Source organism: Panulirus ornatus, chromosome 12 (assembly GCF_036320965.1).
Source record: "Panulirus ornatus isolate Po-2019 chromosome 12, ASM3632096v1, whole genome shotgun sequence".
Taxonomy (NCBI): domain Eukaryota; kingdom Metazoa; phylum Arthropoda; class Malacostraca; order Decapoda; family Palinuridae; genus Panulirus; species Panulirus ornatus.
Genome location: NC_092235.1, coordinates 17,781,515 through 17,796,235, shown reverse-complemented (window position 1 = coordinate 17,796,235; position 14,721 = coordinate 17,781,515). Strand labels below are relative to the sequence as shown.

Below are 14,721 nucleotides of genomic sequence, written 5' to 3'. Positions count from 1 at the left end.
GTTGGGGAGATGCAATTTCACGTGTGGCGGGGTGGCGACGAGAATGGATAAAGGAAGCAAGTATGAATACGTACATGCGTATATATGAACATGTTTGTGCGTTTATATGCATGTATACGTTGAAATGTATAGGGATGTATATGTGCGTGTGTGGGCGTGTATGTATATACCTGTGTATGTGGGTGGGTTGGGCCATTCTTTCGTCTGTTTCCTTGCGCTACCTCGCTAACGCGGGAGACAGCGACAAAACATAATAGATTATATATATATATATATATATATATATATATATATATATATATATATATATATATATATATATCAACATATACACAGACCTTTGGCCCTGAACTACTGACAACCCTGCGTCACCCTACCAAGCTGTTCGTTCCTACGCCAGGTATACACCCCTACCGCAACTATCGACCTCACCTGACCTCTCGCTCTATCATAGGTCGTGACCTTCGCGTGGGAGCCGAACGTGTTCTATCACCGGGACTCGAAAGGGTTACTCCTCCACCGGTACGGCGTGGACATCGACGTCACCAACAGCCTAGCTCGCTTCTTCAACTTCACCGTTCAGTTTCAGGAGCCAGCCAGAGGTACTGGTTCCATGGTTGGTGGTGAGGCAGATGTTACATGATTATTGTGTGGCGATCGACAACTCAAGGGTGGGCCGTTTTGATACCTACTTCCCTACTTCTTTCCTTAACGTCTAAGCTTTGGAACTCTTCACCTTCTCATGTCTTTCCCAATAACTATGACCTGGCACATTTTGAAAAGCAGATCTTTCACGTCCTCAAAAATTTCATAGATACTTTTCCTTTTCTTCTCTTTTTCTATTTCATAATTCTCTCTTTATTCTAATTTAGATCCGGCCTTGATGTGTACTTTTGTCCATGATTGGAGCCTTCAACATTAAAAGAAAAAGTGGGGTTTTCCTCAGTATGAGAGTTTCCTACATAAACTCGAATTCAAATTTTAACCACTAAGACATTCCCTTTCCCTTAAATGAAGAGATACGCTACCTCACATATGTCTTTCTGTAAACAATGTCCCTCCACACCCCGTCTTTATCATCATACGTAGCAATATACTGACCACGGTGTTCATACGTAAATACATCATAGATTGAAGTTCGTCGATAGAAATTAGGTTCAGCTATATACCTATATCGTCCTCTCCTGATGAGGTTCGCTTTTCACTTCATCTCTGTCATACGCCAGTTGGTGGCGAGTTGTTCGCTGGTTCACATATCATCCAGCAAAATTACCTAACCCTCCTCCACTTGTGGTACAGCATTGCAACACTTTCTTAAATGCTAAACTTACATCATTTAACATCTTATTTTCATAAAATTACACCAAGTACATTATGATGTTATATTCTGTTTTTCTTTATATCATCCATCCTGCATGACTTCAAACTGCTTATATGTATTGTGTGGCGGACGATAGTGTTATCTCCATTGGTTATCTGAGCTTTTGTGACTATCGACTACCAGGGTCAAAGAGGTAATCAGGTTTGTAGTTATGATAATAATGATAATGATAATACTAATAATAATAATACTAATACTACTACTACTACTAATAATAATAATAATAATAATAACAATAATAATGATAATAATAATAATAATAATATCAATAACAATAATACTAATATTAATAATGATAACAATGATATAATAGGCTTTAACGAACGAATCTCCCCTTCAGGTGTCCATTTTGGATCAGATTATATATTCTCTCAGCAAATATATATATATATATATATATATATATATATATATATATATATATATATATATATATATATATATATATATATATATATAACCCTTGGTTTTCGTGATGTTGCAGGGGAGTTGTGGGGGGAGCAGCAAGAGAACGGGTCGTGGACGGGCATGATGGGGTTCCTGGCGCGTGGGGAGGCCCACCTGGGCGCCGCCAGTGTTTACGTGTCGGCCGCCCGCGCTCCCGCCGCAGACTTCACCGCTCCCTACGACTCTAGGGTGAACTCACCTAGTCCCTCGTCCATCCCCTTTCTTCCTCGGGAAACTGAGAAAACTTGGGAAACTGTTGTGTCTGATAGTTTAACTGTAAATGCTGGTCAGAGACTTAAATGTCACTGCTGCTCAGAGGTTTAAATTTCAAAATCAACTCACTGCTGCCAAGAGGTTTAAATTTCAAATCAACTCTGCCGCCAAGAGGTTGAAATTTCCATTTAACTGTCACTACTGCTCGAAGGCTTAAATTCTAAATTAAATGTCACAGTTGCTCAGAGGTTAAAAATCTAAATTATCTGTCACAGTTGCTCAGCAAAGTGGACTAAACTCCTTGATTTCTTTTGTTGCTCTGTACTTTCTAGGCTCGTGCAATGACAAAGCTTTTCAATTGTCTCCCAAAAAATCAACTCGTGTTGGTATACAAAGAGCATCTGTACGGGGAATATTTTGAAGGATTAACGAGCAGTTCTGTCTTATGGTTGTGATTATCTTACCATCCATTATTCCATCAATGTCAACTTAAATTACTTCTTCAGGCTTACTTGTTTACTCTTCCCATACCAACTTCTCAACATTAATTATTGCTTATATATCCTTAAAACGAACGTTTTATAATTTTGGTTTGCTTAAGCTGAAAACACTCTGGGCATGTGAAATTAACACCAAAGATCCTTCCAATTCCATATATGAGCAAACTCCTACCAACTTACACAATCTGACTGAATATCTAAAAGATGTATAATTCAGAGGACCCTTGCTTGTTTTGTTTAAAGCATGTGCGATAACCTCTCCTCGTCATCCACTGATAGGTCTTTCTGGTCTTTAACTAAGGGCATCCCTGACAACTTCTGTCGCCCCACCTTTCCTGCACTTTTGCGTTCTGACGGTAAAATAGCTGTCTCTCCATGTGTCCACGAACTTTTACTGATAAATCCCTTAAGTTGGCAAAGAAATTATTTCATAGAGTTAAACCTAAACCTCCCATTGATACCAAGAATCTTTTAGTTTTCCTTTTTAGAGATAATTTTACATTATTTCCCAGGTTGCTTAAATCAATGAATGTAAGTGTAACCTTCAACACTAACAATACTATAAAGAATATCTTAATCGACAACTCAAAAGAAAATTCTGGGGGCTGTGTTTACAGAATCCTTTGTAAAAACTGTAATATGTTTTATGTTAGACTTAAGCAATATTCAAGCAACATAACTATAGTATAAGAACAGGACAAGAATCAAATGTTTTGTTTAATGTTAAAAACTATGACCATTGAATTGGCTGAAGTAACGCTGAACTAGTTATTAACTGTAACTCCTTTACCACGAAAAGTATCACTGAATCTTCTATCATCAATACACAAAGAATTGTAACATTGATATAGGTGAAGGTCTATACAAACTTGATAGCTTTGTCGTAGGCAAAATTTGTAAATTTCTCTTTCCTGTCCACATAATAAAAATGTTATGATAGGCATGATGCCAGACTCGAACACCACCATCCGGAGCCGCCTAGCGTCTCAGTTACGTCTCTCTTGTGATTATTGATACATTTCCCCGTCGTATGTCACGATGTGCCTGACAAGCTTGTTGTGTTCGGGCAGATGAGCTGCTTCATGGCCCGCACGGAGCAGCAGCTGCCGCGCTGGCACGCCCTCGCCTACCCCTTCCATGTCACTACCTGGCTCGCCCTCCTTCTGGCCTTCCTGGTCATGGCTCCTCTCCTCTTGCTGATGGCTCGAGCCAGCAGATACATGTGAGTGTACATCATCTACTATCTCTCTCTCTACCTCTGCTCCTAGTGCCCTTGCCTCTACCGTCCCCTGCTGTACCTGCTAGTGCTGTTGCTATTCTTAATGCTCCTGCTATTTACCTGCCTTTACCTTAGCCGCCCTTGCCTCTGTCGTTCGTGTCCCTACCCCTGTTGATCCGTCTTTGCCTCTACTGTTCCAGTCCCTGCCCCTGCTGTCCCCACCACTGCTGTTCATGCGTTTGCAGTCAATGTCTTTGCTGCTCCTGCAACGAGGTGGTAAGGAGGCCAAACTAGATGGTATAAGTGCGCATTTGAATGAAGAGAACATGGAGGACGAGAAGTGATTTAGGTTATGGCAGTGAATGGATCCATGGGAGATAAAGTGGGTAAGTAGGTGGGAGGGACCTAAGATCCAGGGTGCACTGGCGAGTATGCGGAAAGAGATCTAACTGTCATTTGGGGTAGAGACTGGGGACGTTTGAAGATACAGTAGTTTCGGTGTTGTTCGGATGCAAGTTTTGGGCCCTGAATACAAAGGGCGAACGTACTGGATATGAACTTCCTGAGGAAGTTGTCTGGTGTGAGGCAAATAAATCGTGAAAGGAATAAGAGTGTAACATAAAGGTCATGGTAGTTAGTAAAGTCTGGTTAAGAGAGCGGAACAGGATGTGCTGAAATGGTCCAGAAATGTGGAGAAGATATGCAAAGAAAGATTAACGAAGGGGATCTTCATGTCAACAGAGAAGTGAGGGGAGGAATGGGAGTGATCGAGAAGGAATTGGAAGGATGAAAGGAAAGTGGCTTTAGGGTATCAGGGTTTGAACATTCAAGAGGGTGAGAGGCGAGCAAGGAGTACCGTAAATTGGAGCGATGTGGTGTGCGAAGATGGTGTGCTCTCAATGGGCTCATCCAAGGTAATATAAAGCGGTCAGACAGCTGGGTAAAACAACAGATGAGAAATCGCGACATGACATAAGCTTTAGTCGCACCTGTGTACTAACGTCAGCCCAGGAACACTTTTCTTATGAACTCATTCAAGTTGAGGTCGTCTTCTGCTCACTAGCGGTGAGGAGGCGACGTGCCTGCAGTTACCGGGGTTCACTTGGCTGTACAGCTTCGGATTACACGTGAGGGAACCTCAAGCCACCCTGCCCCGCACCACACCCATGCAGGTGTTGCTGGCCTTCCTGTTGCTGTACACCATGATCCTCACCCTGGCCTACTCCACCAACCTGACTGCCTACCTCATCGTCACCAAGACCCCGGCCAGTATGGAGACCATCCGTGAGCTACGGGACTCGGCCCTCGAGGTGGCTGGCCTCGGGAACTTCTACCGAAACGCTCTCGCCTCGGCCAGTGATCCAGACCTACAGGTAAAGTCAATCATGGCGAAGAAAAATAGAGCACTACTCGTGTGCGTTATCATTACTGTTTTCTTTCATGTACTGTGGCGCATAACTCATCCAGCTGTTCATCCTTCCTCTGGTTGGCATATAAATGGGTACCAACTTTGGTTGGCCTTAAGCACCACACCTATAACGGGCCTGGTCAGCCAACAGCTTGAAGCTATGCTCGTGTTAACCCAGGGGTGTCCAGGTCTGGCAAAATAGCCCCCACCGACAAGCCATTGAGCCTACCAAGGGACGGTAATATATTTTCTTTCTGTTAGCTGACACGACACGAGCAACCGAGGCTCGACTCAAGGCCATCTCATTAACGCTGTATATATATATATATATATATATATATATATATATATATATATATATATATATATATATATATATATATATATTGTATCTTATTATTTTGCTTTGTCGCTGTCTCCCGCGTTAGCGAGGTAGCGCAAGGAAACGAAAGAATGGCCCAACCCACCCACATACACATGTATATACATACACGTCCACACACGCAAATATACATACCTATACATCTCAACGTATACATATATATGCACACAGACATATACATACATACACATGTACACAATTCATACTGTCTGCCTTTATTCATTCCCATCGCCACCCCGCCACGCATGAAATAAAAAAACCCTTCCCCCTCATGTATGCGATGTAGCGCTAGGAAAAGACAACAAAGCCCACATTCGTTCACACTCAGTCTCTAGCTGTCATGTAATAATGCACCGAAACCACAGCTCCCTTTCCACATCCAGGCCCCACACAACTTTCCGTGGTTTACCCCAGACGTTTCACATGCCCTGGTTCAATCCACTGACAGCACGTCGACCCCGGTATACCACATCGTTCCAATTCACTCTATTCCTTGCCCGCCTTTCATCCTCCTGCATGTTCAGGCCCCGATCACTCAAAATCTTTTTCACTCCATCTCTCCACCTCCAATTTGGTCTCCCACTTCTCCTCATTCCCTCCACCTCTGACATATATCCTCTTAGTCAATATTTCCTCACTCATTCTCTCCATGTGACCAAACCATTTCAAAACACCCTCTTCTGCTCTCTCAACCACACTGTTTTTGTTGCCACACATCTCTCTTACCTATCATTACTTACTCGATCAAACCACCTCACACCACATATTGTCCTCAAACATCTCATTTCCAGCTCATTCATCCTCCCTCGCACAACTCTATCTATAACCCACGCCTCGCAACCACATAACATTGCTGGGACCACTATTCCTTCAAACATATCCATTTTTGCTTTTCGAGATAATGTTCTCGACTTCCACACATTCTTCAACGCCCCCAGAATTTTTGCCCCTCCCCTACCCTATGATTCACTTCCGCTTCCATGGTTCCATCCGCTGCCAAATCCACTCCCAGATATCTAAAACACTTCACTTCCTCCAGTTTTTCTCCATTAAAACTTACCTCCCAATTAACTTATCCCTCAACAATACTGTACCTAATAACCTTGCTCTTATTCACATTTACTCTCAGCTTTCTTCTTTCACACACTTTACCAAACTCAGTCACCAGCTTCTGCAGTTTCTCACACGAATCAGCCACCAGCGCTGTATCATTAGCGAACAACAACTGACTCACTTCCCAAGCTCTCTCATCCACAAAAGACTGCATACTTGCCCTTCTTTCCAAAACTCTTGCATTCACCTCCCTAACAATCCCATCCATAAACAAGTTAAACAGCCATGGAGACATCACACACCCCTGCAGCAAACCTATATTCACTGAGAACCAATCACTTTCCTCTCTTCCTACACGTACACATGCCTTACATCCTCGATAAAAACTTTTCACTGCTTCTAACAACTTGCCTCCCACACCATATATTCTTGATACCTTCCACAGAGCATCTCTATCAACTCTATCATATGCCTTCTCTAGATCCATAAATGCTACATACAAATCCATTTGCTTTTCTAAGTATTTCTCACATACATTCTTCAAAGCAAACACCTGATCCACACATCCTCTACCACTTCTGAAACCACACTGCTCTTCCCCAATCTGATGCTCTGTACATGCCTTCACTCTCTCAGCCAATACCCTCCCATATCATTTACCAGGAATACTCAACAAACTTATACCTCTGTAATTTGTGCACTCACTTTTATCCCCTTTACCTTTGTACAATGGCAATATGCAAGCATTCCGCCAATCCTCAGGCACCTCACCATGAGTCATACATACATCAAATAACCTTACCAACCAGTCAACAATACAGTCACTCCCTTTTGTCATAAATTCCACTGCAATAGCATCCAAACCCGCTGCCTTGCCGGCTTTCTTCTTCCGCAAAGCTTTTACTACCTCTTCTCTGTTTACCAAATCATCCGCCCTAACCCTCTCACTTCGCACACCACCTCGACCAAAACACCCTATATCTGCCACTTTATCATCAAACACATTCAACAAACCTTCAAAATACTCACTCCATCTCCTTCTCACATCACCACTACTTGTTATCACCTCCCCACTTGCCCCCTTCACTGAAGTTCCCATTTGTTCCCTCGTCTTACGCACTTTATTTACCTCCTTCCAAAACATCTTTTTATTCTCCCTAAAATTCAATGATACTCTCTCACCCCAACTCTCATTTGCCCTCTTTTTCACCTCTTGCACCTTTCTCTTGGCCTCCTGCTTCTTTCTTTTATACATCTCCCACTCATTTGCATTATTTCCCAAATATTTCGTCCAAATGCCTCTTTCTTTTCTTTCACTAATAATCTTACCTCTTCATCCCACCACTCACTACCCTTTCTAATCTGCCCACCTCCCACGCTTCTCATGCCACAAGCATCTTTTGCGCAAGCCATCACTGCTTCCCTAAACACATCCCATTCCTCCCACACTCCCCTTACGTCCTTTATTCTCACCTTTTTCCATTCTGTACTCACTCTCTCTTGGTACTTCCTCACACAAGTCTCCTTCCCAAGTTCACTTACTCTCACCACTCTTTTCACCCCAACATTCTGTCTTCTTTTCTAAAAACCTCTACAAATCTTCACCTTCGCCTCCACAAGATAATGATAATATATATATATATTTTTTTTTTCAAACTATTCGCCATTTCCCGCGTTAGCGAGGTAGCGTTAAGAACAGAGAACTGGGCCACTGAGGGAATATCCTCACCTGGCCCCCTTCTCTGTTCCTTCTTTTGGAAAATTAAAAAAAAATTGAGAAGGGAGGATTTCCAGCCCCCCGCTCCCTCCCCTTTTAGTCGCCTTCTACGACACGCAGGGAATACGTGGGAAGTATTCTTTCTCCCCTATCCCCAGGGATATATATATATATATATATATATATATATATATATATATATATATATATATATATATATATATATATGTATATATATATATATATATATATATATATATATATATATATATATATATATATATATATATATATATATTTTATACTATTTGCCATTTCCCGCATTAGCGACGTAGCGTTAGGAACAGAGGACTGGGCCTTTGAGGGAATATCCTCACCTGGCCCCCTTCTCTGTTCTTTCTTTTGGGAAAAAAAAAGAAAAAAAATGAGAGGGGAGGATTTCCAGCCCCCCGCTCCCTTCCCTTTTAGTCGCCTTCTACGACACGCAGGGAATACGTGGGAAGTATTCTTTCTCCCCTATCCCCTATATATATATATATATATATATATATATATATATATATATATATATATATATATATATATATAGCCTAAACCAGGTATCCATTTTATCAACCAACTCCCAAGGGTGGATGAATAGCTGGGTTGACTATGGAGCGACTGGCAAAACCAGGATTCGAACCCATGTGCTCAACCCTGGGCAGCCGGTGAATACATACTAAGAACGCTAACCGCTATACATATGCATATGTATATAATGATATGTAGAAATCAATGAGGAAAACAGTAAATCTATCAGTTTTGATATCTTTAACGGGTTCGGTATTTGCATATTTTCGTAAAGTTCATCTGATTCATAAATCCAAACTGTAGTGTCTCATGTAACCTCAGATATGGACGTAATACTATGTTTACGCCAATGTAAATGTAAACACGGCATTTGACATTCCATTGAAACTTTGTTTTCATGAAGCCCTTTAAAAGTTAACACGCTACCTGCTTCACAGAACTTAACGAGGCAGTATAAAGGACACAAGTCTGTAGAGTCTATCTTCCCGAGGGTTCTGGAAGGCCGCGCCGTCTTCCTGCAGAACCGCGCCTACATAGAATTCATCAGCCTCGCCAGGTTCACTAAGCGTGGTGTCTCCAGCATGAGAATCATGAAGGTGAGGTGTGTGTGTGTGTGTGTGTGTGTGTGTGTGTGTGTACTAAATACGTATTACGGGGAGAGAATTTCACTCTTGTGTTGACCCAATCAATCGATGAGATCCACATGACAGGATGAAGAACTGAGGCAGCTGTAACATGGCAGTGTTCTCCTGGACTAGACACGGGCCCGGTGGAGTCGTAGGTAACGAGTTAAGCGCTGCACTATGGAGGTTTGTCTGTGTAAAAAATACGCTTTACTGATTGCATCTATCCTCAAGTTAGTAAAAATAATTATGTAAAAGGACCCCCCCACCCATTGGTAATAGGACGAAGGAGCTCAAAATACATTAGCATGCACCGTGGAAGTGCCTAGAATCTGTCTCGGCATAATTTGCACAAGGAAGACAAGCACCCCAATACCAAGTGGAAGCAAATCCTTGGACGCGAAATGAACACCTTTTTAAAAGAAAATATTTTCAAACGAAGAGTTTCTGTCTGTAACCATCTGAAATCAGAATTTCAATACGTTCTAAGCAAGAATCTACGAGGAAACTTCTTACGAACTCGCAAAAAAAAAAAAAGATAAAAAAATAAAATAAAACAAAAAATGAATAGATGAATCGCCAAAAGCCACGAGTCAGATTGCCTATGATGGAGTGAAAACTACTAGATGCCCAAGATCATATCTACTAAATCAAAAATAGGAAATAATTACAAAAAACTGGTGTCACCAACAAAACCTTACCTTAAACAGAGTAGGATCAGCGTATTTTACAAGCGATCTCAATTTGGGGGACTTTCATCTGCCTGCTGGGTATCAGAACCGAGTTCCTGGTCCGGCTGACCCATCTTCTACCTTTATAAAAACAGGATAACAGAACGTGACACATGGTGCAACGGTATGGATAACGTACCAAGAAACATTTCAGCACGAATCTGGTCAGTAGGTGGGAAGGCCTTAATTGATACATGGTATTTTGAGCCCTTTCTACAGCTTACGCAACGAAAATATCATACCAGTGATACGAATTCACACTCACCTGTTTTCTATCTTGATCAGGAGTGATAAGAAAGCCAGTTCTGGATTCTCTTCGCACGACTTTCTGTAATCTATTGTGACACGATTATGCTAACGTCTCGGAGGCCGCCATATTTGCTAGTATCAATCTTTGCCGCAAGGTAGCAGCACTGTGCACACGAATTACAGGAATCCGGTTATGAAAACGATTGTAATTTTCATTCATCTTTCTCTAAGATTGTCATATAGCTTTGCTTCAACTGTGAAGTGGTAATACTCATACCCGCAAAACAGTTGACATGATACTATTGTGCATAATGGGCTGGAATTATCATCGCTCTGTCGCTGCAGAATTTTTCTGTCGGCAAGATGATGAAATATCATAAAAAATAATTTTCTAGGAAAATTGTGTGACAAAATATCAAATACAGCAGCACGAGAGTAGGTTCAGCACGGATCATCGGCTGAGCAAGTTTTCCGGTAAACCTCGCCGTACAGTATTACTAGAAGCCAGTCTTATTTTTCCATCCATTTGGTCAGGTCTTTCATTAAGCAGCATGACGACACCCAGTCCTTCGCTGGGTCATTCTGATTCCCTTTAGCTTCTCTGGGAAGGTAAGTTGGGAACGGTATGTGTAAGGAATCCCGATACAGTATGCGACATATGCTAACACTCGAGTAAACTGCTAGCAAACAGGCCGATCCTAGACGTGGATTAGCGTTCAAGTGATACACTAAAAGCCGAATATTTATGAAATTGCTGGCCACTGACACGTACCAGTCGGTAAGTGACCTGCCTATTGAAATAGGTTGCAAAAATTGAGGTACATTATGAGCAACATCCAAAGTCTCAAGGTAGGCTGAATAGTACGGACTTCCGTGGGATTGGGTTTAAGTACTGGCTAGTTTCGAACTGTGTTCACAACCTCTCGTACCCGACCAGCGGTCTAGAGTCACCAAAATAAGCACAAGCAATGCCGACGACACTACCAACACTCTTTCAAAATTAGCGATGCCATCACTTCTTTACTTGTCGATCAGAAATTGGCTCCGCAGGAGCATACTCGTACCTCTGGAAGTGCAAGAATTCCTCAACCTTAAAGCCATTTTTGATCATGCCTGGACATTTGGTATTCACGTTTACAGTAGCCTGAAGTAATGTTACCAGATCAGATATGAATGATCGTACCGAAACCCTACAACTTCTGCACTTTTCGTATCATGACTGGTAACCTTGATACCTGAACCACCCATTCATGTCTTACTAAATCGGAGTTGCATCTTAAGTAAGGGATTCCATCCATCGTCAACGCCACTCCAAAATCAGTTTCGTCATATTTTGGGATAAGGCGCTCAATTTGCATATTTTTTTCAGGATAATATCAATGACGTGCTAATTGTCTTTAGCAATTTGTCCTCATTGACCGACATACTTCACACGGTTTACAACTGCGGTGTCTCGATAGGAGTGCTTCGCGCCCTATAGCATCGCTTTGGCCCTCCAGCGACACTCCCCACTGAAGAAGTTCGACCGGGTCATCGGTCTGTTGCAGCAGAGTGGGCTGATCAGGCAGTTCTTCCTCAACTCTTTAAGATTGGCGACCTCCACTGAGGTAGGCCTTCCTTCCGTCTTAGAAAAGCAGCTTTCACTGTGGTGAGTTTTTCCACTCCCATCTGTCATTATCTACCAAGTAAACCTTCCCCATCCCTTGAGGATAATGAATTGCACCTTCCACAGTTATACGTTCATCCCCCCACACTGACAACATCCAGTGAGGCAAGCCATCCTCTCCTGTCTCAGACTGACTTTCTCCACGGAGGCGGACTATCCTCTCCTTTCAACTGAGTGACATCTTCCACTAGAATGATTATTACTTTAAAGCGGTAAGACTTTCTGTAGGTGTAAAGCCTAGTTTTACAGTAGAAAAATTAACGTATGTGACTCAAACGAGGCTCTCATTATCTGTGTTGGGTTGGGTGCTTCTAAGGAAGAGTGTATTGGAATCATTTGAAAAGTTTACCTTCTGTTTGATATCTAATTTTTTTTTTTTTTACCAAAATCACAAGATCTTCATCCTGTCCTGAACGCAACCCACACCACCAACTCGTCACCACCAACTCATTCATGTGAATCTCCACATATGTGTGTTAATACTGACGGGCATATCTCTGGCAGGAATACAGCGACTTTGCAAAGAGAGGTGCGGCACAAGACCCTGCTGAAGGAGGCGATGGCATTACCGCCCTCACACTGGATCACCTACAAGGAATCTTCTTCATTGCCTTCCTCGGGTGGTTCCTCTCTGCTCTCGCCTTTGTGGTCGAGTTGAAGATACGTTAGCTATCATTATGCGTTGTTATCGAAATAAAGCTACAATGAATGCCTCATCTGTCTTTTACTTATGAAGTGACTGTGTAGTGTGTTAGGATTTTCAATGAATGGATCATCACAGTGAGGTACCAGAGGATTGGCGAAATGCATGTATAGTGCCAATGTATAAAAGCAGTAGATATAAATAAGAGTGTTCAAACTACAGAGATATAAGTTTGTTGAGTGTACCTATTAAGCTGTAAGGGAGGATAGTGACTGAGAGGGTGAAGCATCAGACTGGGGAGGAGCATGTGGTTTCAGAAGTGATAGAGAATGCGTGGATCAGGTGTTTGTTTTCAAGAAAGTGTGTGAGAAATACCTACAGAAACGGATGGATTTATATCAAATTCAAAAAGTTTATTGACGTAAAATCAAAATACATCAAAGGGAGTGGTCAGCCAGCTGTTGACTCCACTTTAAATGATAGATTTATATGTGGCATTTATGGATCTGCTGAAGGCATATGATAGGGTTGATAGAAATGCCTTGTGAAAAGTTTTAAGTATGTAAGATGCGCAGGGAATGCCGCTAAAAGCAGTAAGATGTTTTATTTAAGGTATACAAAATGTGTACAAGTAGGAAGAGTAGGAAGAAAGAAGAGAGATAATGGTTTCAAGTGTAGGTTGGTCTCTGGAAGAGGTGTGCGATTTTTTTTTTTTTTTGTTGAAGCCTCCAGTCATGGACAAAAGTCCACATCAAGGCCAGGCCTTAATTACAGTACAGAGAGAATTATGAAACCGAAAAAGAAAAGATAAGGGAAAGTATTTACGAAATTTGGAGGAAGTGAATAACTTGTCTTTTGAAGTGCGCCAGGTCAGAGTTATTGGGAAAGACATGAGAAGGTAGAGAGTTCCAAAGCTTAGATGTGTAGGGAAAGAAGTAGGTCTCAAAACGGCCGACCCTTGAGTTCCTGACGGCCATACAATACTCTTGTGAAACAGCAGCTTGCCGAGTATTACGTGATCTAGCTCATGGTGTGGGCACACAAGCAGCCAGCTTTCGGAAGCAGAAACCAAAGTAATACCTATAAAAGAGGGAAAGTGAACCAACACTGCGGCGCAGGGTAGGGGGTCAAGTTTGGAAGTTAGCCTCTGACAGTTTATAAGATGGACAGCTTTTGACCCAACTCTGTCAAGTTACGATGCAGAGATACAACCACCCATAATGGGAGAGCCGTACTCTATGCAAGGACGAATCAATCTCTTGTATAAACGGAGCAACTGTTCAGAAGAAAAGAGGTTTTGACATCTAAACAGGACACCCAGTTTCTTAGAAGCAGACTTAGCTATTCCCGTAATGGGGGGTTCCCAAGATAGAGTGGATGTTACAGTAATACCAAGTATGTTCATTGAGTCAAGAAGTGGAATTACAGAACCATCAAAGGAGAGACGAGAGTTGTGGAGAGTTTTCGGTAGAGAAATGGGTAGAAATTGGGTCTTGGAGGCATTAAACTTAACAAGATTTTGCGTACCCCCACTGAGATATCCTGTCTAAGTCTGACTTATTGAGGAGGCTGTGTCAAGACGAGATGCAGACCGAGTGAGAGAAGAGGGAGCAGACATGAAAGATGTGGATGAATGCAATGTTGAGTCGCCAGCATATGAGTGCACTGGATTATTTGTGGAGGAGAGGAAACGGTTGAAAAAAGGAGAAAAGTGTAGGGGACAGGACAGAACCTTGAGGGACACTGCTGCTGACGGGGAGAAGGGGGGAGTCTGATCCATCAACAACCATAGAGATAGGTCGGCCGGAGAAGAAGCTAATTATGAGGAGCAAAGTGAGGCAGGGTGGCTAAAAGAGTGGAGCTTAGAGATGAGACACCAATTCCACATCATGTCAAAAGCCTTAGATATGTCAAGGGCA

At 42.2% G+C, this 14,721-nt stretch overlaps 1 protein-coding gene across 1 annotated transcript in view; it reads left to right on the top strand.

The window, feature by feature from the left end:
* The window catches only part of LOC139752237 (probable glutamate receptor), a 25,597-nt gene extending 12,605 nt beyond the window's left edge, over positions 1 to 12,992 (top strand). The window contains exons 6-12 of the mRNA XM_071668272.1: positions 455 to 602; positions 1,866 to 2,017; positions 3,612 to 3,763; positions 4,824 to 5,133; positions 9,328 to 9,486; positions 11,954 to 12,100; positions 12,664 to 12,992. Of these exons, the coding sequence (XP_071524373.1) occupies positions 455 to 602; positions 1,866 to 2,017; positions 3,612 to 3,763; positions 4,824 to 5,133; positions 9,328 to 9,486; positions 11,954 to 12,100; positions 12,664 to 12,828 (1,233 nt within the window). The 3' untranslated portion in view covers positions 12,829 to 12,992. The remainder of the gene's footprint in view (positions 1 to 454; positions 603 to 1,865; positions 2,018 to 3,611; positions 3,764 to 4,823; positions 5,134 to 9,327; positions 9,487 to 11,953; positions 12,101 to 12,663) is intronic.
* The last annotated feature ends 1,729 nt before the right edge of the window (positions 12,993 to 14,721 follow it).